General features: G+C 40.4%; 1 protein-coding gene and 1 pseudogene across 1 annotated transcript in view; one reads left to right on the top strand and one right to left on the bottom strand.

The window, feature by feature from the left end:
- TMEM38B (transmembrane protein 38B) overlaps window positions 1-24,718 on the top strand; it is a 47,468-nt gene that overhangs the window by 13,249 nt on the left and 9,501 nt on the right. Inside the window, exons 3-5 of the mRNA XM_062207810.1 lie at window positions 11,450-11,634; window positions 12,460-12,550; window positions 16,372-16,489. Of these exons, the coding sequence (XP_062063794.1) occupies window positions 11,450-11,634; window positions 12,460-12,550; window positions 16,372-16,489 (394 nt within the window). The remainder of the gene's footprint in view (window positions 1-11,449; window positions 11,635-12,459; window positions 12,551-16,371; window positions 16,490-24,718) is intronic.
- Window positions 8,148-9,194, bottom strand: LOC133771204 (U5 small nuclear ribonucleoprotein 40 kDa protein-like; annotated as a pseudogene).

The following is a 24,718-nucleotide window of genomic DNA, read 5'->3' as shown; positions in this document are numbered from 1 at the left end:
TCACAGAGCTTCCACTTCTGTTCTTATATAGTGTTCAAAAGATAATGACCTGCTGGGATTTCCTGGGTCTTTTCCCTTTCCCCAGTTTGATCTGGACCTTCCTTTTTTTGCTTTTATTCTGTTCCACTCAGTGTTGATTTTACTCCAGCCGTTTCTTCTCAGTGTGGGGCTTGTTTTAGAAGAGAGCCCTGGCAGGTCAATTTTGAAAGCTTGTAGAGACTGAATCGCACGATCTCTTTCAGGCTTTCTTATCCTGGACTCTTTCTCTTGTCTGCTACTTGAGATGCCAGAACCCGTCCTAATTTCAGATGTATTTGTCATTGTGTTTTTTTTTTTTTTTGTTTGTTTGTTTGTTTTCAAATTAGCCTGCTGTACTTTCTATTGAATGCCTATGCTCTGTGTTGAAGTTACTTTGTTCTTAAGTCCCATCAGTTGTCACCTTCTTCCTGCAAAGTAGTACAGGTCTTGTGGGTGTTAGTGATTTGTCTTTAAGCACTGCATTTTGGAATTTGCGGGGTTGCAGTGATGTTTCTATGTGGAGCTTGAAGAGACCAAAAGGCATGCAAGCCATGACCATCTTCGCAGAAATCCCTGCCACTTGTTTTGATGTCCCTTTGTGTAACCCTGTTGCATCTATTTCTTTTCCTTCCTCCAAGGTAACCATTATCCTTAATTTTGTAATTATTCCTTTCCTTTTTAAAAAAGATTTCTTTGTTTTTTGAAAGGTGGAGTTACAGAGAGAGAGAGAGAGAAACAGAGATCTTCCACTCACTGGTTCACTCCCAAATGGCCTCAGTGGCCAGGGGTGGGCTAGTCCAAAGCCAGGAGCTTCTTCCAGGTCTCCCACATGGGAGAAAGGGCCCAAGCACTTGGGTTGTCTTCCACTACTTTCCCAGGTGCATTAACAGGGAGCTGGATTGGAAATGGAGCAACTGGGACACGAACTGGTGCTCACTATGCCACAACGCTGGCCCTTCTTATGCTTTTCCATGTAGGTTTAACATGTTTATATCCCTAAACAATATAGTATTTGAAAGTGTTACAAATGGAATCATTTGTATTTTTTCTGTGACTTGTTTTTTGTTCAGCTACTGTTCCTGAGATTCATTCTTATGTGTATGGTTGTAATTTTTTAGTTTTTACTGCTATATTACATAAAAGAACTAATATAATTTATTCATACTTTCTTCTGTTGTCAGAGTTCTTTCTAGTTTTTCCTGTTACAATGTTTCTAACAACATTCTTGAATGTATTTACTAGTATGTATGAGCAAGATTTTCTCTTAGTGTATGCTTCAAGTAGATTTATTGAATGCATTATGGGGAAAGAATATATTATGGGGAAAGTGATTCTTAAACTCTATTTGATAGTGCTAAATCAGTTCCTAAAGTGATTGTACTAACTTACATTCTTATTACAATGCACCCAATCTAAGAACTTGGCTTTATCAATAATTTTATACATACTCATTTATTCTTTCCTATCTCATCTCTTTCCTGGTTTCCTCTATTACCAGGATTGTGTTTATCTTACCTTTTAAAAGCTAATTATGTTGGGGCCAGTGCTATGGCGTAGTAGGTTACTCCTCCGCCTGCGGCGCCGGCATCCCATATGGGTGCCGGTTCTAGTCCCAGTTGCTGTTCTTCCAGTCCAGCTTTCTGCTGTGGCTCGGGAAGGCAGTGGAGGATGGTCCAAGTGCTTGGGCCCCTACACCCGCATGGGAGACCAGGAGGAAGCACCTGGCTCCTGGCTTCGGATCGGTGCAGCGCCGGCTGTAATGGCCATTTGGGGAGTGAACCAATGGAAGGAAGACCTTTCTCTGTCTCTCCCTCTCACTGTCTGTGACTCTACCTGTCAAATAAATAAATAAAATCTTTAAAAAAAAAACTAATTATGTCATACACACGAATAAACAATTTTTAATTGTTTTGGCCCTATTTTAAAACTGTGGTATCATACTGTCCATAGTTTTCTGGGACTTTTTTTTTTTCAGTCAACATTTGTCCTTGTATTTTTAGATAGCTATAGAACATTTCTTCTCATTACTATGGAAGCCATTTGATTAATGTCTATATTTAATTATTCTTCGGTTGATGAGATTTTCTTTGGTTTAGTTCCTTTGCTAAACGTTAGAGAACAACAGCAATATAGCAACCACTTGCATAGTATTTACTATGTCCCAGATACTCTTCTAAGTGCCTTGTGTATATTACCTCATTTGAACTTCACAAGAACCCTATAAGATAGTTATATTTTATTCTTATTTAACAGACCATGTACCTGAGACATGGAGGATTATTACAGATATTGAATAGTTGGAGGCTGGATTCAAATCTGGGGTATCTAGTCCTTTTGTCTGTGCATATGCAGTATATATTGTTTTGTACTCTGGAAATGAAAACATTATGTCTGTCCTCACAGACCCTTAAATGTAAATAGTGATACTGACTTTAAAGGCATAATAACATTTTTTGCTTTCTTTAAGGTTTTAATATTTAGAAAAAACTTGTAATCTTTGCTTCATTTGATTTTTAGAGATAAAATAATGTTTGGAATGTGCTTTAAACTCTGGCATGCAAGGTCATCTTTATATTTTTTCTCTTGTCCTTTAATAATTTTTGTTATTTAAATATATTTTAACAGACATGTAAGAATTGTACATATTTATGAGGTACTGTGTGATGTTTTGGTGCATGCATAGATTGTGTAATGTCTAGTCAGGGTGACTATATTTATCTCTTAAAGCATTTAACTTTTCTTTATAATGAAAATATCTTATTTAGTGTACAGTTGCTTATAGTGCACACATCTGGAGACTAGCACCATCTACTGGTTAAAGAGGATTAGTGGATTATGTCACAGTAACTGCTTGGGAGACAGTGTACACTTTCGTAGGATTTTTCTCTTTGAAAGCTGTTTCTTGGGAAGATAAATTTTTTAAGAAGATTTATTTATTTATTTGAAAGGCAAAATTACAAAGAAGCAGAGAGAGAGAGAGAGACAGAGAGAGAGATCTGGTTAGGGAGAGAGCGAGAAAGAGAGAAAGAGAGCGAGAGAAGCATGAGAGAGCTATATCTTACATCTTCTGGTTCACTCCCCAAATGGCTACAATGGCCAGGGCTGAGCCAGGCTGAAGCCAAGAGCCAGGAGTTTCTTACAGGTCTACCACATGGGTGCAGGGGCCCAAGTACTTAGATCATCTTCTGCTGATTTCCCAGGCACATTAGCCGGGAGCTAGATTGGAAGTGGAGCAGCTAGGATTTGAACCAACATCCATATGGGATGCCGAGGCTGCAGACTGTGGCTTTACCCGCTAAGCCACAGTGTCAGCCCCGGAAACAAATATTCTATAATTTTTGTGTATATTGATTTTGTGCCTCAGTGTATTTTCCTTGAACTTCCAAGTGTTGTTTATCATCCATTGCACATCTGCATAATTGAGACTCCATTTACATGAGGAAAAACACAGGAGAAGACATGGTTTTATTGGTGTCATTATAGCATATACATAGAATGTTAATTTTTTAAAGTGCTCAGAATAAGAACAAAGCTGCCATATTGGACCTAGTGTGAACGCTATTTAGTTTTTCTTCTGTTTTGGTTTAGTTAAGTGATATTGTCTGTGACAGAGGAGTGGGATTGACAGTAGAGAGAAAACTTAGTGACAGCTTCTGGGAAACTTCTGAGCTCAACTCATATTATGAAGCTAAATGCTACTCTTTATCTTGCTTACAATCAGTTTATCTTTTGTTTGTTACTGGCCAAAGGTCTTGCTTATACTCTGTTTTAGACTATTTATTAAAATTTATTTTTATTTACTTGAGAAGCAGAGTGACAGAAAGAGAGATATCTTCTGTTGCTGCTTCATTTCCCAAATGCGTGCAGCAGCCAAGACTGGGCCAGGTCAAAGTCAGGGGTCTCAGGAACTCCATCTGGGACTCCTGGTGAGTGGCAGGGATCTAAGTACTGGAGCTTATCATCAGCTGTCTTCCATGGTATGCATTATTTGGAAGTACTTTGTTCTGATATGAGATGTAGGTGACTTAATTGACTGTGCCATATGCCTGCTCCTGAACTAACTGCTATTTTTTTTTTTTTTTAAGATTTTGTTTATTTATTTGAGAAGTAGAGTTTCAGAGAGAGGGAGAGACAGAGAGAGGCCTTCCATCTGCCCCTGCAATAGCTGGAGCTGAGCCAATGTGAAGCCAGGAGCTAGGAGCTTCTTCTAAGTCCCCCATGTGGGTGCATGGCCCAAGGACTTGGGCCATCTTCTACTGCCTTCTCAGGCCTTAAGCAGAGAGCTGGATTGGAAGAGGAGCAGCCGGTATATAAACTGGCCACCCACATGGGATGCTGGCACTGCAGGTGAGGCTCAGCCTCCTGCACCACAGCGTTGGCCCCTAACCTCTATTCTTTGTCATTCTTTTCCCTCTCTGTTAATCTAATCTGTGTGACTTAAAAATGTATGAGAAATCAATTTTTGTCTTCCAATTCCATTTATTCTCCTTTTTCCTGGTATGTTTTTTTTTCCAGGTACTTTATAAAAGTATCTTAGATGTGAAATTTAGTTTAGATGAAATTATATCTTTACAGAAGGAGGGATATGGTGGTTACTTAATGAATGTTGGGCGAATGATTCAAAAGGAATTTCAGAAAGCTAATTTGTATTTTTCTTTTTTAAATCTTTGAAAGTTTTTTTATTTATTTAAGGGGAACAAATATCATGTATTTCATATATACAGTTTTAATAGCATAATGATACTTCCACCCTACCCTCTGTCCTCCTTCTTTTCTTATTTGTCTTTTAATTTTTATAATGACTTATTTTAAGTTTACTTTATAATCACAAGCTGAAGCCTCTACTAAATAAAGAATTATTAATCTACATACTAGTAGAAAAATCACTGTTCTTCAATAGTATAGATCAGCCATAAACAATAATCAAATTTTAAGATATCAGTTTTGTTTATATACATGACTTTTTTTTGTACTCTGTATTAGTTAACACAAATCAGGGAAAATATATGATATTTGTCTTTTTGGGATTGGCTTATTTCTCTAAGCATAATGGTCTCCAGTTGCATCATTTTGTTGCAAAAGACAGGATTTCATTCTTTTTAATGGCTGAATAATATTCCATTATGTATATATACACCACAATTTATTTAGCTATCATTTGATGGACATCTGGGTTGATTCCATATCTTAGCTCTTAGAATTGAGTGTTGTAAATGTGGGGGTACAGTTAACTCTCTTGTATGCTGATATCAGATCCTTTGGTAAATTCCCAGGAGTGGAATGGCTGGGTGATATGGTAGATGTTATTTTCAGATTTCTGAGGAATCACCATACTGTATTTCATAATGGTTGTACTAGTTTACATTCCCACCAACAGTGTATTAGAGTACCTTTTTCCTCTACACCCTTGCCAACATTTTTTGATTTTTGGGTGATATCCATTCTGACTAGAGTGAGGTGAAGCCTCATTGTGGCTTTTATTTGCGTTTCCCTGCTTAGTGATCCTGAGCATCTTTTCATGTGTCTGTTGGCCATTTGTATTTGATCCTTTGAAAAATGCCTATTCTAGCCTTAGCCCATTTCTTAACTGGGTTATTTGTTTTGTTGAGTTTCTTGAGTTCTTTATATATCCTGGATATTAATCCTTTATCAGATGTATAGTTTGCAAATAATTTCTTCTGACAAAATGGGATTACACGTGCTAGCCGTGTGGCATTGTGGGCTAAGCCTCTGCTTGTGGTGCCGGCATCCCATATGGGCGCTGGTTTGTATCCCAGCTGCTCCTCTTCTTATCCGGATCTCTGCTATAGCCTGAGAAAGCAGTGAAAGATGACCTAAGTCCTTGGGCCCCTGCACCTGCATGGGAGAACTGGAAGAAGCTCCTGTCCCCTGGCTTAGGGTCAGCCCTGCTCCAGCCATTGCAGCCGTTTGGGGAGTGAACCAGTGGATGGAAGACCTTTTTGTTTGTCTCTCCCTCTCTGTGTTACTCTCTCTCAAATAAATCAAATCTTTTTTTTTTTTTAAATTTTTGACAGGCAGAGTGGACAGTGAGAGAGAGACAGAGAGAAAGGTCTTCCTTTGCCGTTGGTTCACCCTCCAATGGCCGCTGCGGTAGGCACGCTGCGGCCGGCGCACCGCGCTGATCCGATGGCAGGAGCCAGGTGCTTCTCCTGGTCTCCCATGGGGTGCAGGGCCCAAGGACTTGGGCCATCCTCCACTGCACTCCCTGGCCACAGCAGAGAGCTGGCCTGGAAGAGGGGCAACCGGGACAGGATCGGTGCCCTGACCGGGACTAGAACCCTGTGTGCCGGTGCCGCAAGGCGGAGGATTAGCCTAGTGAGCCGTGGCGCCGGCTTTTTTTTTTTTTTTTTTTTTTTTGATAGGCAGAGTGGACAGTGAGAGAGAGAGAGAGAGACAGAGAGAAAGGTCTTCCTTTGCTGTTGGTTCACCCTCCAATGGCTGCCACAGCCGGCGCGCTGCAGCCGGCGCACCGCACTGATCCGAAGGCAGGAGCCAGGTGCTTCTCCTGGTCTCCCATGGGGTGCAGGGCCCAAGCACTTGGGCCATCCTCCACTGCCTTCCCAGGCCATAGCAGAGAGCTGGCCTGGAAGAGGGGCAACTGGGACAGAATCCGGCGCCCCGACCGGGACTAGAACCCGGTGTACCAGCGCCGCAAGGCGGAGGATTAGCCTATTGAGCCGCGGCGCTGGCCAAATAAATCTTAAAAAAAAGAGAATAATTTGTATTATAGAGAAGGAATGAATAGTTGGTTGAAGAGGCATTGGTCTCATCTGTTTACTTGCAAGTCTATTGAACACAGCAATTGTTCTTTTGCTGTGTGGCTGTTTAACACTCTTAAAGATTTTTTAAGATGTTAACTTATAGGTATATTTTAGAAATTCCTGATTAAATAGCATGGTGACTTACTTGTTTAGAAATAGCAGTAATTATCAGTTTTATGTGGTATGATGTTTCATAATTCATTATAAGATGTCCAAAATTACTGTTGTGATAGTGTAATAAAGATAGGCCTGGTATAGGCAATGAAAATGAGGTGATCTGTAATATGAATTATTGCAAAAGTGAAACAAAATCTTCCTTTCTTAATCTATTCTATAATAGATAACCATAATAATATAACTTTATTAAAAACACATTGAAAAATTGATAACTAAGTATAATCAAATTCTCAGAAATTAGTTCTATATATTCTATATTCAAAGAATAGTGTAGAGAGACTCAAAATGTTGTATGAACATGTAAAATTTTGAAGTGAAGGATTTTTTTTTCTTATAAAAAAGGCTTTTATGTAGCTTTTTTAATTTTTTAATTTTTTTATTATTATTTTTGACAGGCAGAGTGGACAGTGAGAGAGAGAGACAGAGAGAAAGGTCTTCCTTTGCCGTTGGTTCACCCTCCAATGGCCACCGTGGCCGGTGCGCTGTGGCCGGCGCACTGCGCTGATCCGAAGGCAGGAGCCAGGTGCTTCTCCTGGTCTCCCATGGGGTGCAGGGCCCAAGGACTTGGGCCATCCTCCACTGCACTCCCTGGCCACAGTAGAGAGCTGGCCTGGAAGAGGGGCAACCGGGACAGAATCCGGCGCCCCGACTGGGACTAGAACCCGGTGTGCCGGCGCCGCTAGGCGGAAGATTAGCCTATTGAGCCACGGCGCCGGCCTTTTATGTAGCTTTTAATACAAAATGACTCAAAGAAACACAGGAAGAAAATATCACACATGCCAGTTACTGAATTAAGACAAAACAAAACCCAATTAACAAATTTCAGTCACATTCCTTGTCTTCAGCCTGGATTAGAAAACAGGAAACTACAAAACCAATCAATATTTGTCCCTTTGAAGAATCTTATTTAAAAGATAAAAATAAAAAGTGAAAAACAAAAAAATCCAATCCCTGAAATCTGCTAGCTGGTTTTGGAGGCCACTAGGAGCTTCCTCAAGCATCCTGGTGACATGAGATACAAGGGGTTGCTGGAGGATGGTCACAGCTTCTCCCGTTTCCTGCTAGTAATGGTCACCTGAGGGCAGACGCTGGCCTGCGAACAATGTGGTGCCACTTATGTGGAAAGAGGTCTCAAGGACAAGCAGCCTTGGTGTCTTCCACTCTGCATCTTCACCGGATCTCCCTCATGTACAGTCTTATGTACTGGATGCTGAGAGAATGATGGGCTCATCAGGATAGAAAGCCACTTCATTGAGGACCAGTGTGGCCAGGAGGCTTGTACAATATTCTTCTGCTTGTGATATCCTACACATAGACAAGCCTGTCAGCTGAGCCAGCTGCTATTTTGTTTCCATCAGGATCTCAGAAGATTCTTTTCAAAGTTGGGCACATTTCTTTGAAATATCTTCAAATACCTCTCTTTGGGGACAAAAGGCCGGACATCCCAGACCCATACTGTATTGTCCATTGCATTGGACAAGAGATAAGAGCCTTCATAACTTAAACTCAGCACAGTCACTGAATCTGCATGGTCTCTAATGGTGTAGGTTAGCTTGTTTTGGCATAGGTCCCAGACCTTGATATTGTTGTCTATTCTACCAGAAATAATCTGATTACTTGTTTCATTAAAGATCACAGGTAACACCTGGTATGTGTTCTGAAATGTCTGGATGGCTGCTTGCTTCTGGATATCCCAAAGCTTAACTGTACCTTTGTCACTCCTCGTACAGACAAGCTGGGGGCCTCTCCTGGCTGTATAACAGGAATTCCCAAAGGAAGTGTGTCCTTTCAGCCTTTTAACTCTCCTGTTTCACTGCCAGTTGTATCTGTGGATGCTGAGAGGAGTGTACTGCCATCTGTGTTATAATGCAGCTCCATCACTGCTCCCCTGTGTCCCTTCAGTGTGGCATAGGTATCGCAGTCACCATACGCATTCCACAACAATATCAGATGGTCAAATTCTGCAGCTGATAGGGCTGATCCACTGGGGTGAAACTTGCTGCAGTACACTTCTCCTTCCTGTCCTGAGAGCAGCATGAATGGGGCTTGAAGGGAGGAGCACCTCAGAGGCCCTGCTTGCAGCGAAGCTCCTGGCGTTGCTTGCTGCTTCCCTGTCCCGGGGCCCGACCCTACTGCTCCCAACAGCAACTCACGGCGCTGCCACTTGACTGGGACCAGTGGCAACTCTGGGCCTTTTTGTTTCTGCTGTTCTTTCATGGTGGCAGCCGCTTTCCAAGTAAAGAATTTTTTTCTTCAAAAAAGCTACTCTTCATTCTGTTTCTATGAGGCTTTATTGTTTTTTAATTTTTAAAGATTTATTCACTTGAAAGGCAGAGTTACAGAGAGAGAATGAGAAGGGAGTAGAGTCTGAAGCTAGCATCCTGGAACTCCATTCAGGTCTCCCATGTGGATGGCAGGGGCTCAAGTACTTGGGCCATGTTCTGTTGCTTTCCCAGACCCATTAGCAGATGGATTGGAAGTGGAGTCCCTAGGATTTGAACTGGCACTCATGGATTGCTGGCATTACAGGTAGTGGCTTAACCCACTGTGCCACAGTGGTGGCCCCTCAAAGATCTTTTTGTTTTGCTCACATAATGTATTCCTTTCTTTCAAGCTTTTTAATTATCAACTTATTCGGCATACTTTGTATTTTGCTTCCATATTGACTGCTAAGAAGTTATTTAATTCAGGGCTACTTTGCATTTTGTTGAGACTTAGATTAGGAGATAACAAGAAGAATGGCTTCTGTCATCTAAACACTATTATAATTTGTTATGGGTATTACAGCATTTATTTTATAAAGGGAAGGGGCCGGCGCCATGGCTCACTTGGCCAATCCTCCACCTGTGGCGCCGGCATCCCAATGGGCGCAGATTCTAGTCCTGGTTGCTCCTCTTCCACTCCAGCTCTCTGCTGTGGCCCAGGAGGGCAGTGGAGGATGGCCCAAGTGCTTGGGCCCCTGCACCCGCATGGGAGAGCAGGAGGAAGCACCTGGCTCCTGGCTTTGGATTGGTGCAGCGCCGGCTGTAGTGGCCATTTGGGGGGTGAACCAATGGAAGAAGACCTTTCTCTCTCTCTCTCTCTCACTGTCTATAACTCTACCTGTTAAATGAAAAAAAAAAAAAAAAAAAAAAGGAAATTTATAAAGAGCTATTTTGAGACATAGGAACCAATTTTTTTTTAGTTTTACAGAGCCCCCATTAGTCTAAGCTCAGACTAAATTAAACAAAACTCCTAAAGTCAGTGGATAGTATTTGAGTCTCTCCTTGAAAAATAGGAGAGAATTGGTAAATGGAGATGAAGAAGAAAGGATGCTTTTGGCTAAAAACCTATTATATCTTTTTATTAGGTGTGAAGCAGTATTTTGGCAAACATTTCATATTCCATGAATACTTTGGAAAATTCTGACTTTATGAATCATGAATTACAATAAAATTCACAGCTACTTTTAAAAGAGATATGATACTTCTTTCATGCTGTGTATTCCATAACATCTCTCTCTTTTTCTCTTTTTAAAGATTTATTTATGTATATGAAAGGCAGAAATACAGAGAGGCAGAGAGAGAAAGAGAGAGAGAGAGAATCTTCCATCTGCTGGTTCACTCCCCAGATGGCCACAATGGCCAGAGCTATGCCAATCCGAAGATAGGAGCCAGGAGCTTCTTCTGGATCTCCCACGTGGGTGCAGGGGCCCAAGGACTTGGGCCATTTTCCCCTGCTTTTCTAGGCCATAGCAGAGAGCTGTATAGGAAATGTAACAGCTGGGACTCAAACGAACACTCCTACGGGATGCCAGCACTGAAGGCAGCAGCTTTACCCGCTATATCACAGTATTGTCCCCAATAATATAGTTGGTTAAAACTAAACTTACTCAACAATTGAAGAACAAACCTTGTACTCTTTCAGGTATGTGAAAATATGTTTTTCTTTAAGACAAATCTGATTCCTGGTGTATAGGTTGCAGTTGATATCCTGCATGAAGAAGTATAGGTGAAGATATTAGTGGATATTGAAATGCAGCTCTTCTTCAGTTACCAAAAGCCCTTAATTACTTTTCCTAGAGGCCAAAGGCACTGTATAGTTAGATAGTCTTTGCTTCTGGAAGTGATAATTTGCTTTATTCTTGTTATGTTGGGTTCAGCACTTAACTTCAAACACAGTACAGGCATAAATTAGGTACTCAGTAAATTATTTTGTTAGTGGTTCAGCACTTTACTTTGAGAATAGCATAGGCACAAATGTAGATACTTGTTACATCTTTAGAGTATTCTGAAGTCTAAAATTTTAAGATAGTTCATGTGTTCCATGTGCTTAAAATTGCTTTCCTATCTAATTTGTATTTTTCTTTAATTCAAATTCCAAGTTTATATGGATAATTCCATTTGTTGTATTTTGCCAAATTGTTATTGCAGATAGACAAGATATTTTTAAAATTTCATTTATATATTAAAATGTTTAAATTTTAATTTCAGGTATATTATATTTTTTTGCCCATACGACCTAGTTTCTCAGGGCTATTCATTCCTACCTGTTCAACTCCTGGCTGCGGGAATGAAGGAAGTGACCAGAACTTGGAAAATAGTAGGTGGAATCACACATGCTAATAGCTATTACAAAAATGGCTGGCTAGTCATGATAGTTATTGGATGGGCCAGAGGTAAGATTAACAATATGAATTCATAAGTATTTTCTTATTATTATACCACAACTATTTGAACAGTTCTCTGGTTAAGTTAATGGGGGGTCACATGCTTTAATAACAGAATCTTTTTCTAAGTTAGAAACATTGTTTCTGTTGGCTAGAAAAGTTAATTCAAAACTAATACCCTCTCTAAAGTGTGTCATCATTAATTATTTTGAATAATCATATAACGTGATATGAATAATCATATCATATGATACACAATTTTTATAGTTAGATTGATGAAGAGCTCCAGAGCAAGAAAGATTCATAGTTAATTTTGGTATAGTGTCACCATAAATAAAATGAGCTTACATAAGAAACTGTGTGGTCCATGTAAATAAAAAACATTATTCTGTCTTTTCTGTATTTTTTTCCCATTCTATATTTTTGGGTATAGTATATATGCTTGGTTATGGGTTTGTGTTCATGTTGTGTCACTTGCCCTTTGTTGTTTTATATGAAGAATTGAACAAATTTCTTTAATTTCGTATACTATGTGGTTATATTAAACTAATCATATCAGGAAGGGAAATGCTAAAGCAGAGGAGTATGTTTTTCAGTTCGGAAACAAACCTCTAGCTTTATCTCTATCCTTGAAGCCCCAATTTCAACCATAAGTATGGTATAAGAGACAGTTGCCAAGCTGGTGAATGGGAAAATTAAAATTGTCTTAACATCCTAAATATACAAGGAAGCTTTTTTCTCCTGCACAAGAATTATATTTTGGGAATTCTCAAGAAAATTTGCATAAACATTTTTGTTTCTTTTTTTTTTTTTTTTTTTTTTTTTTTTTTTTAGGTGCAGGTGGTACCATTGTCACAAATTTTGAGCAGTTAATAAAAGGATATTGGAAACCAGAAAGTGAGGAAGAATGGCTGAAGATGACCTAGTAAGTTGGTGTTCCAACAGGCAGCTTAACTGTTGCACCAAATGCCCATCCCACTGCAAGATTTTGAACAGAGGAAAAGCACAATTTTTTTTTATTATGAAAGCTTCAAGAAATTTTGTGTGGAAAAAATTTCAAGGCATATACTCAAAATAAGGAACATATCCCCTGAATATTGCTAATAATTATAGCATCACCAATCAAAGAAAGCCTCCTTTGTTCTAGTTCTGAACTACCTCATTCAGGCTTTAAGGTGTGCTTTCCAGGATATTCTAAACTTCAGTGTACTTTGTCATTCATGCAGCTTCTCAACCTTCATATTTAATTCATGGTGTCAGAGCATAGCACTAGCACAGCTCCAGAAACGAATGGATATTCCCAAGGCTCAGACACCAGGGAGCAGGATGCATTGACAATTTGGGTCCCAGAGCTTAAAGTTAGAGTGGCAACTTGGCTTCCTAGAAATAAGGCTTTTTTTTTTTTTTTTTCCTTTAAAGCCTTATTTATTTATTTGAAAGGCAGAGTTGCAGAGGCAGAGAGAGAGAGAGAGTCTTCCATCTACTGGTCCGCTCCCCAGATGGCTGCAACAACTGGAGTTGCGCCAATATGAAGCCAGGAGCCAGGAGCTTCTTTTAGGTTTCCCATGTGGGTGCAGGGGCCCAAGCGCCTGGGCCATCTTCTACTGCTTTCCCAGGCCATAGCAGAGAGCTGAATCTGAAGAGGAGCAGCCAGGACTAGAACCGATGCCCATATAGGATGCTGGCAATGCAGGTGAAGGATTAACCTACTGCGCCACAGTGCTGCCCACCTTTTATTTTCAAGCTTGTTTTTGTTATTCAGGGCCCCCTACAATTCCATGTGAATTTAATTGGTATTTTAATTTCTGCAAACGTTGGAATTTTGATAAAGGTTGTGTTAAGTCTGTAGATTGCTTTGGGTAATATTGTCATCTTAACAATATTAAGTCTTCCAATATATGAAGATGGGATGTCTTTCCATTTATTTAGGTCTTTAATTTCTTTTAACAGTATTTTATAGTTTTCAGTGTACAAGTCTACTTCCTTGGTTAAGTTCATCCCTAGGTATTTTAATTTTTTTAGATGTTACTGTAAGTAAAACTATTTTCTTTTTTTTTTTTCTTTTTTTTTTTTGACAGGCAGAGTGGATAGTGAGAGAGAGAGACAGAGAGAAAGGTCTTCCTTTTTGCCGTTGGTTCACCCTCCAATGGCTGCTGCGGCCAGCACATCTCGCTGATTCGAAGCCAGGAGCCAGGTGCTTCTCCTGGTCTCCCGTGGGGTGCAGGGCCCAAGCACTTGGGCCATCCTCCACTGCACTCCCTGGCCATAGCAGAGCCATAGAGAGCTGGTCTGGAAGAGGGGCAACCAGGATGTAATTCGGTGCCCCAACCAGGACTAGAACCCGGTGTGCTGGCACCGCAAGGCGGAGGATTAGCCTGTTAAGCCACGGCTCTGGCCATATTTTCTTAATTTTCTTTCAGATTGTTTATTGTTGACCAGACAATTTAAAAAATGTCTAATTTTACCAAAAACAAAGGGCCCCATGCCTCAGTTTCCCTCACAGTGGTACAAGGTCTGTATCCCATCTTGTAGACCCTAGGGAGACCCGAGAGGCCACCACTTCAAGTGAAGTCTCTAATATGAGAAAGTGGAGGCCAGAGACACTCCTGCTCTGAGTTTATTTCCCTAAGACTGATGTTCATTAGACCATGGGCAGGCTAACTTGTTGGGGAGGGCTTCATCGCCGCCTGGAAAACCTTGCTGTCAGTTCCAGGTCACTACAGTTACACCTGTATATAATTTATGCATTAGTTGATAAATACTTATTAGGAACTCTTAAAATATTTTTTTAAAAAAAAGATTTGTTTGAGAGAGAGAGTTACAGACAGACAGAGGGAGAGACAGACAGAAAGGTCTTCCATCTACTGGTTTATTCCCCAAATGGTCACAACTGCTGGAGCTGGGCTGATCCAAAGCCAGGAGCCACGAGCTTCTTCCAGGTCTCCCATGCAGGTACAGGGGCTCAAGCACTTGGGCCATCTTCCACTGCTAACCTCGGCCATAGGCAGAGAGCTGGATCTGCAGAGGAGAGCTGGGACTTGAACTGGCACCCATATGGGATGCCAATGCTGCAGGCGGAGGCTTAACCTACCATTGTTGCTGTGGATTCATTTCTGAGAGGAAGAGCGTGGTGGGGGCAAGAGGCATGGAGTCACCACACAGACCCCGGGAGTCGGGTGAAAGCAGGCCTGAGGCAAGCAGCCTGCAGACTCATTTATTTCAGTTGCTACAGCAGCTTATATAGCCAAGGCAGCCAATCCGGTCAAGGGGTGGTCTATGCCCTAACCAATCACACCCTGTTGCCAGGCAGTTTCTGAAGCCATCCAATCACAGCCTGTTGCCAGGCAGGCTCCATTGTCATGTGGTTTCCAAAACCATCCAATCACAGCCTGTGCCAGGCAGTTTCTGTTGCCAGCGGCCATCTTGGCATGGCCTTCTCATTCCACCACATTTCCCCCTTTTTGTTTATTTTTGAGCAATGGAGGCATGATTCTTGACCATACCATTGTTGATCTGGTTTCCATGTGGTCTCCGTACGCGGCTGTGCCTGTCTTAGGTTGTCCCCCAGGGAATCTTACCCGTTATCTTCCCTCATACCATGCCACAGCATCAGCCCCCTTAAAATACCTTTAAAAATATTATGAATATATAATCAAAAACTGTTAGAGATTGCTGTTCTCAAATATGAATGTTACCCAATCATATTGTTAAGTCCAAACCTATTTCCCAAATCTAACCCTGTTTTGAATTCAGTCATTAGCTTTTAATAATTAAATAACTTAGGTTTGATAAATGGCTTATAGGGGCCTTTACATTTGTTATATACTGCAATGTGGCATCCTAAGTGTTTATCTTTTTCTACTTGTAGGCATAGAGAGCTAGACACTGGTCTTTTACTGAAATATATGAGGGTACTTCAAAAAGTTTGTGAAGAAATGGAATTAAAGGTAAGTGTATCTTGGTGCAAAAACTATTTTGAAATCCATGCATAGTTTTTTCAGAATATTCATGGACTTCAGAATTTTTTGCACCAAAATAAGCTTATCTTTTAATTTCACTTTCCATGAACTTCTTTGAAGTAATCTTGTAGTTTAAATGTATGACAAGTACATAATAAGAAAGTATGCTTCTTATTTAGTAATAGCATTTTATTATAGACTTCATAATTTTGTCATTAATATATTAAGATATAGAAAAATTACTTTGCTATGTTGGAGTTAGCTAACTAATTTGCTAGAGCTGGCTCATACTGTGTTATGAGAACCAATTGTGTGTATTTTTTCTCCATTCTGTACAACAGGCTGAAATAGTTGGTAATGAGTTTATTTACACCCTAGAAGCAGGCAAGTGTTACAAATCAGGGCTTTCTTTTCCTAATGACACCTCCCTGGGAACTTATTTAGCACTGTTAAATTTTTCAAGATTAATTCCAAATCATGCTTTGGAACATAAGACTTTCAAATTCTTAATGAAAAGTACTGTTTGGCCAATTGTGTTTCAGAATTTGCATGTAGGAAGATACTCTCTTTGTCAAAATTTTAAACTGTTCTGTATTTCATGCTTTGAAGAAAGGTATTTAATTTTGTATATCTTAGCTCTTCCAAAACTTTCTGAGGGTGTTTATGAAGTTCATTTTTGTTTTACATATAAAAATAGCCCATTAAGAGAGTATTTTTAAGAACACACTTTGATAAAGAAATGAATCTTGTTTATTACTCACTGACTTAAAATATGGTTAATTTTCAGCGCTTCTAAGGTAACACTCCTGGGGTCAGTCATCTTCACATTCCAGCACACCAAGCATCTGGCAATATCAAAGCATAATCTTATGTTCCTTTATACCATTTTTCTTGTGACCACAAAGGTAAGAGTTTAAAGTACCTATAATTCAGTATTACAAATTCTGTGGCACCATTTCCTTTTTTTTTTTTTTAAGATTTATTTTATTTATTTGAAAGAGAGAGTTAGAGAGGTAGAGTCAGATAGGTCTTCTATCTGCTGGTTCACTCCCCAGTGGCTCAATGGCTGGAGCTGCGTCAATCTGAAGCCAGGAGCCAGGAGCTTCTTCCGGTTCTCCCACGTGGGTGCAGGGGCACAAGGACTTGGGCCATCCTCCACTGCCCTCCCAGGCCACAGCAGAGAGCTGGATCAGAAGTGGAACAGCCGGGACTGAAACTGGCACTCACATGGGATGCCAGCGCTTCATGCCAGGGCTTTAACCTGCTGTGCCACAGTGCCGGCTCCAGCACGATTCCCTTTTGATAGAATCCTGCTCATTGTGCAAATAAGAGGAATTTTTTTTTATTGATGTTAAGGAGTTTACTTAGTATATCTATAACTTTTTTAAAAAATTAAATTCTTTTAGTTCTAAAATGTTTTGATTAACATGCAATACTTGCACATTTTTTTATGGGGTGCACTGAAATATTTCAACACTTATTTATATATCATAAACCAATCAAATCAGGCAACTAGCTTTTCCATTTATTTTTTTTTTCTTTCTGTTAGGAGCCTACTAGTTCTTCATTTCCAGTTCTTCATACAATAGATAATGCATTATTGTGAACTATGATCATCCCACTCTGCTGTGGAACACTGGGACTTGTTATTTCTGTCTCACTGTTTTGGTTTACTATGTGCAGCATCCTTCTAGGCCTACTCTTCCCATCCTTCCTAATCTCTAGTAATCACTATTCTAAGTTCAAATCGACTATTTTTTTTTTTAAACTTCAACAAATAAGAAAGGAACATACGGTGTTTTGTCTCTCTGTGTGTAGCTAATTTTACATACCACAGTGGTCTTGAATTCCAGACATTTTGCTGCAAATGTCAAGATTTCATCCTTTTTTATGTCTAAATAATACTCCATTTTCTTCATTTATCAGTTGATGGACATCTAGGTTGATTACATATCTTGCCTATTCTGAGTATTGCACTAATAAACATCAGAGTGCAACTATCTCTTTCTTCTACTGATTTTCTTTCATTTGGGTATATTCTCGGAAGTGGGTTATTTGATGAATCTGTTTTTGGTTTTTTTGAGGAACCTTTATACTATTTTCCATATGACAATACTAAATTGCATTCCCACCAGCAGCGTATTAGGGTTTCCTTTTCTCCACATCCTTGCATTTGTTAGTTTTTATGTTTTAATTTTTTTGTAATAACCATTCTAACTAGAATGAGATGATACCTCATTGTAGTTTTGGTTTACATTTCCCTGATGATTAGTGGTATTGAGCATTTTTTTATGTGTTTGCTGGCTATTTTTATTTCTTCTTTTGAAAACACCTATTTAGGTCTGTTGCCCGTTTCTTAACTGGATTATTTGTTTTTTTCTTTGTTGTATGTTTTTGAGTTCCTTATATATTCTGGGTATTAATCCTTTGTTAGATGCACAATTAGCAAATATTTTCTCCCATTCTGTCAGCTGTCTCTTCACTCTGGATTGTTTCCTTTGCTATGCAGAAGCTTCTTTTTGTATATAACCCCACTGGTCTGTTTTTGCATTTGTTGCATGTACTTTTTGGGGTCTTAATCTAAAACATTGTTGCCTATACCAATGTCTTTTTTTTAAAGATTTATTTATTATTTGAAAGGCAGAGTTACAGAGGCAGAGGCAGAGAGAGAGAGAGGTTGGTCTTTCATCTGCTGGTTCACCTCCCAAATGACTGCACCTGCCACAGCTGGACTGAACCGAAGCCAGAAGCCAGGAGGTTCTTCTGGGTTCCCCACGCGGGTACAGAGGCCCAAGGATCTGGGCCATCTTCTATTGTTTTCCCAGGCCATAGCAGAGAGCTGGAGTGGAAGTGGAGCAGTCAGGTCTCGAATCGGCACCCATATGGGATGCCAGCACTGCAGACAGCAGCTTTACCCGCTATGCCACAGTGCCAGTCCCTATACCAATGTCTTGAAATGTTTCCCCTGTTTATTATAGTAGTTCCATATCTTACATTTAGATCTTCTGTGCATTTGAGTTGATTTTTGTATAAGGTGGGAGGTAGGGCGTGAAGTGTAATGCTCCTGCATATGGGTATCCTGTTTCCCCAGCACTATTTATTGAAGACACTTTCTTTTCTCCAGTACATGTGCCCTCTTATTCCAGCCTTCCAGTTTTGAATTATGTATATTTTAACGGCTTATTTTTCATACTGTATAAATCACCCACTTGAAGTATGCAGTTGATTTACACTATATTCAGAGTTGTGCAGTTACCACCATAATCATTGTTAGAACACTTTTACCACCCCAGAAAGAAATCTTTTACCTAATTTGCCCATTGTCTCCATTGTTTTATTTATTCATTCATCTGATGGTGATATTTTAGTTGTTTTACTTTTGGGCTGATAGGAATAATGAGCTATGAGCATTTATGTACATGTTTTTGTGTAAACGTGCTTCATTTAGGATTAGAATTTTTAGATCTCATGGTTATTCTGTGTTTAACCTTTGAGAGACTGACATTTTTTAAATGTAAAGTAATGAATCATGTTTGAAAGTTCTAATTTTACCACTTCCTTACCAGTGCATAGTACTGTCTTTTTTTATAGCCATCCTAGTGGTTATGCAGTGGCACCTTATTGTGGTTTTATTTACATTTTTCTCATAAGTGATGGTGCTTAGCATCTTTTCATGTGCTTGTTGGCTATTTGCATATCTTCTCTGGAAAAATGTTCAGATTGTTGGTCTATTTTTAATTCTGTTATTTGTCTTTAATTTTGAATTGTAGGATTCATATGTTCTGGGTACTAGGCCCTTATCAGATTTATGATTTGCAGATTTTTTTCCCATGCTGTGAATTTTCTTTTTACTTGGTAATGTCCTCAGATAAACAAACTTTTAAAATTTTGATAAAGTCCAATATACCTATTTTTGACTTTGTTAAGTGTGCTTTTTGTGTCCTAAGAAACCATTGCCCAATCCAAGATCATGGAAATTTATCTCTGTTTTTTTCTTTTTTCTTTTTCTTTTTTTTAGACTCAGTTGGAATGTACATTTCATGTTCTGGTTTTTAAGATTTATTTATTTATTTGAAAGATGAAGTTACAGAGGCAGAGAGAGAGAGGTCTTCCATCTGCTGATTCACTCCCCAACTGACTGCAATGGCTGGATCTGGGCCAATCCGAAGCTAGGATCCTGGAGCTGGTTCCAGGTCTCCCACGGGGGAGCAGGGGCCCAAGGACTTGGGCCATCTTCTACTGCTTTCCCAGGCTATAGCATAGAGCTGGATTGGAAGTGGAGCCGCTGGGCCCAAAACTAATGCCTGGTTGTTATTCATTAGAAGTATATAGAAATGTAGTTGGTTGCTTTGTATTTTATCTAGAATCCTATGGCCTTGCTAAACTTGTTATTCGCTCCAGTAGTTGTGTATGTGTCTACGTGTAAATTATTTAGGATTTTCTGTATTAAAGATCATGTCATGCAAGTTGAGATAGTTTTACTTCCTTTCCTATCTTTCATTTCAATTTTTTACTCAGTTGCCATGGTTAGAACCTCTAATACATGGCTGGCGCCGCAGCTTACTAGGCTAATCCTCCACCTGCGGCACTGGCACCCCAGGTTCTAGTCCTGGTTGGGGTGCTGGTTCAGTCACGGTTGCTTCTCTTCCAGTCCAGCTCTCTGCTGTGGCCCGGGAAGACAGTGGAGGATGGCTGAAGTGCTTGGGCCCTGCACCCGCATGGGAGACCAGGTGGAAGCACCTGGCTCCTGGCTTTGGATCGGTGCAGTGCTCTGGCCATAGTGGCCATTTGGGGGGTGAACCAACGTAAAAAGGAAGACCTTTCTCTCTGTCTCTCTCTCACTGTCTATAACTCTCTCTCTGTCTCTCACTGTCTATAACTCTTTCTCTGTCTCTCTAACTCTGCCTGTGGAAAAAAACAAAAGAACCTCTAATACAGTGTTGCTTAGAAATGGAGAGAGTGAACATCCTTGTCTTGTTTCTGATATTAGGGAGAAAGCATTCACCCTTTTATGATTAAGTAGGATGTTGGCTATGAGTATTATCATAGATGCCCTATATCGGGTTAAGGAAGTTAATTTCCTTCCACTCTTAGTTTGTTGCGTGTTTATCATTAAGGGGTATTGGGAGCCATATAATTTTTGAGTTTGTATATTAACCTTTAAAGAAAATGAATATGTTTTATGAGTTTAGAAGGAAGAGGTAGCACTGGTGTCAAACTTTTTTAATCATAGGATTAGTTGTTTTAAAATTTATTTATTTGAAAGAGTTACAGAGAAAGAGGGAGACACACACATACACACATAGATATCTCCATCTACTGATTTTTTGTTTGTTTGTTTTAAAGATTTTTCTTTATTTATTTGAAAGAGTTACAGAGAAGGAAAGGGAGAAGAAGAAGTAGTAGTAGAAGAAGAAGAGAGAAGGAGGGAGGGAGGAAGAGAGGGAGGGAATGAATCTTCCATCTGCTGGTTCACTCCCCAAATGGCTGCAACCATCAGGGCTAGGCCAGACCAAAGCCAGGAGCCAGGAGCTTCTTTCAGGTCTTCCCATGAGGGTGCAGGGGCCCAGGAACTTGGGACATCTTCAGCTGCTTTCTCAGGTGCATTATCAGGAAGCTGGATCAGAAGTGGAGCAGCCAGGATTTGAATAGGTACTCAAATGGGATGCCAGTGTTGCAGGTGGGAGTTTAACCTGCCACGCCACAGTGCTAGCCCCTCCATCTACTGATACCCAAATGACCACAACAGCCGGGGCTGGGATAGGCTGAAGCCAGAAGCCAGGAGGTTGATTTGAGTCTTCTACTAGGATTCAGGGGTCCAAGTACGTGGGCCATCTTCTGCTGCTTTCCCACACGCATTAACATGGAGCTGGATGGGAAGTGGAACAGCCAGGACTCAATTGGGGCCTATGGGATGCTGTAATTGCAAGTGGTTGCCTAATCCACTATACTACAACCCACTGTACCACACTGCAGACCCCATAGGATTGTTTTTTTGTTTGTTTGTTTTGTTTTTTGTTCGAGGCCTACTTTGTTGGATAAAAGTGAAAGTTTTTCTTATAGTGGTTTCTAGACATGCAGTTCTTTATTTTGACATCTACACTGAAACCTGGTACTACAGTGTGATAATTAAAAGATATTTTAGGAGCCAACATTGTGGTGTAGAGGTAAAGCCGCTGCCTGTGGTGCTGGCATCCCATATGGGTGCCAGTTTGATCGAGCTCACTGCTGTGGCCTGGGAAAGCAGAGGAAGATGGCCCAAGTCCCTGGGCCCCTGCACCCACGTGGGAGTCCCAGAAGAAGCTCCTGGTTACTGGCTTCGGGTTGGCACAGCTTCAGCTGTTGTGGCCAATTGGGGAGTGAACCAGTGGATGGAAGACATTCTCTCTCTCTCTCTCTCTCTCTCTCCCTGCCTCTCCTCTCTCTCTGTAACTCTTTCAAATAAATAAATAAATCTTTTTTAAAAAAAGATATTTTAGTAGAAAAAAATGTAGAATGTTAGACTTTTCTCATAACAGTGCACAATATTTTACTGATTAGAAATATTTCTACTACTTTGGGATGGGTGTTTGATATAGCAGTTAAGATATGATGCCCCTTGGGATGCCTGCATATCGTGTAGTTCTGGCTCTGCTTCTGATTCCGGCTACATCCTGGGAGGCAGTAGTTGATGACCCACGTATTTGGGTCTCTGCCCCACATGGAAGACCTGGATTGAGTTTCAGGCTCCTGGCTTTGGCCTGGCCCAGCCTTGGGTGTTGCAGGCATTTTAAGGAGTGAACCAGAGGATGGAAGTTCTCTCTTTCTGGGTTCACTCCTCAGATGGCTGCAACGGCCAGGGCCAGGTGCTTTATCCAGTTCTCCCACATGTATGGCAGGGGCCCAAGGACTCTGGCCACCTTCCACTGTTTTTCCCAGGTCATTAACAGGGAATTAGATTGGAAGAGGATTAGCCAGGACTTGAAACAGCACCTGTATGGGATGCTGGCATTGCATGTGGCGGCTTTATCTGCTATGCCACAATGCTGGCCCAAGAATATCCATGTATAACTCCTATGTTTGCCCAAATTCCATTTGGATTTATGTTGATTCTAAAATAGCTCATCATTACGTGTTACTGAGCAGCTACTATAGTGTCTCATTTCTTAGATATAAAAACAAATGTCAAGAATACACAGAGAAAAATTTTGTGGTAATTATTTCTCTTTATTTTGCTGTTTTCCTATTCATATAGTCAGAAAGTTTGTATTATATGTTTTGGATAATCGTGTAGTGTTTCTCTTCATTTATTCAGGTCTCCTTTAATTTCTTGGGGTAATGTTTTATGGTGTTCATTGTCTTACATGCATCTTTTAAAATTTAAATTTTTCCTGATGCAGTTCATATTTTTGGGTTCCTTTATACATAATTTTTTGCATTTAAATTTTGAATTTTATATTGCTTATATGTAGACATACAGTTAATTCATATACATTGTTCTTGTATCCTGTGACCTTGCTAAATTCACATGTTGGTTCTGATAGCTTTTGCATAGATTTCCTTAGTGTTGTTTACATATATGATCTTGTCTACGATAAAGACAGTTTTACTTTTCCTTCTTAATCTGGATGCAGTTTATTGTACTGCCTTACCACATTGGTCTAGAACTCCCAGTACAGTGTTGAATAGAAATGGTTAGAGTAGACCTCTTTGTCTTTTTTCTGGTCTTAGTGGGCAAACATTCAACTTTTACACTGAACTATGATGTTGACTTTAAGTGTCTTCTGGATACCCTTTATCAGACTATGGAAATTCCCTCCTTATTTGTAGTTTGCTAAGAGTTATTATCATGAATGGGTGTGGAATTTGGTCAAAATTGTTTTTCTCTTATGTCAACATAGTGGATTACCTTGACTGATTTTTTTTTTATATTTACTTATTTATTGGAAAAGCAGAGTTACAGAGAGGCAGAGGCAGAGAGGTCTTCCATCTGTTGGTTCACTCCCCAGGTGGCTGCAATGCAGGAGTGGTGTCGATCCAGAGCCAGGAGTTTCTTCTTGGTCTCCCATGCAGGTGCAGGGGCCCAAGGACCTGGGCCATCTTCTGCTGCTTTCCTAGGCCGTAGCAGAGAGCTGGATCAGAACTGTAGCAGCTGGGACTAAAACCAGCAACCATATGGGATGCCAGCACTGCAGTGGTGGCTTTTACCCACTATGCCACAGTGCCAGCCCTTACCTTGACTGATTTTTAAAACATTATATTGGCCGGTGCCGTGGCTTAACAGGCTAATCCTCTGCATTGTGGCGCCGGTACACTGGGTTCTAGTCCTGGTTGGGGCACCGGATTCTATCCTGGTTGCCCCTCTTCCAGGCCAGCTCTCTGCTATGGCCCGGGAAGGCAGTGGAGGATAAGCCCAAGTGCTTGGGCCCTGCACCCTCATGGGAGACCAGGAGAAGCACCTGGCTCCTGGCTTCGGATCAGCGAGATGCGCTGGCCGCAGCGGCCATTGGAGGGTGAACCAACGGCAAAAAGGAAGACCTTTCTCTCTGTCTCTCTCTCTCTCACTATCCACTCTGCCTGTCAAAAAAAAAAAAAAAAAAAAAAAAAAAACCCAACACATTATATCGACCTTTCATTCCTTTGACCAATTCTGTTTATTTATGATGTAGTATCTTGTTTGGCATATTACTGGATTCAATTTGTTAATGTTTTTCAAGTATTTTCTTTTTCTTTTTCTGTTTATGAATATTGGTATATAGTTTTATTTGTAATTTTATCTAGTACATAAAACTGGGCTTACTAAACAGTAGAGAAATTTTTAATTTTCTACTCTGAAGGAGTTTATGTAGGTTAGATAATGTTTGATAAAATCACCAGTGAAGCCATTTGGGCCTAAAGTTTTCTTTGAGGGAAGGTTTTTTAAATTTTTTAAAAGATTTATTTTTTATTTATTTGAAAGAGTTACAGAGAGAGGTAGAGACAGAGAGAGAGAGGTCTTCCATCCGCTGGTTCACTCCCAAGATGGCTGCATCGGCTGGAGCTGCACTGATCCGAAGCCAGGAGCCAGGAGCTTCTTCTGGGTATCCCATGTGGGTGCAGGGGCCCAAGAATGTGGGCCATCTTCTACTGCTATCCCAAGCCATAGCAGAGAGATG

The sequence above is a fragment of the Lepus europaeus genome, chromosome 12, assembly GCF_033115175.1.
Source record: "Lepus europaeus isolate LE1 chromosome 12, mLepTim1.pri, whole genome shotgun sequence".
In the NCBI taxonomy this organism is placed as follows: Eukaryota; Metazoa; Chordata; class Mammalia; order Lagomorpha; family Leporidae; genus Lepus; species Lepus europaeus.
The sequence above is the reverse complement of the archived record's forward strand: the minus strand, read 5'-3'. Positions and strand labels throughout refer to the sequence as shown.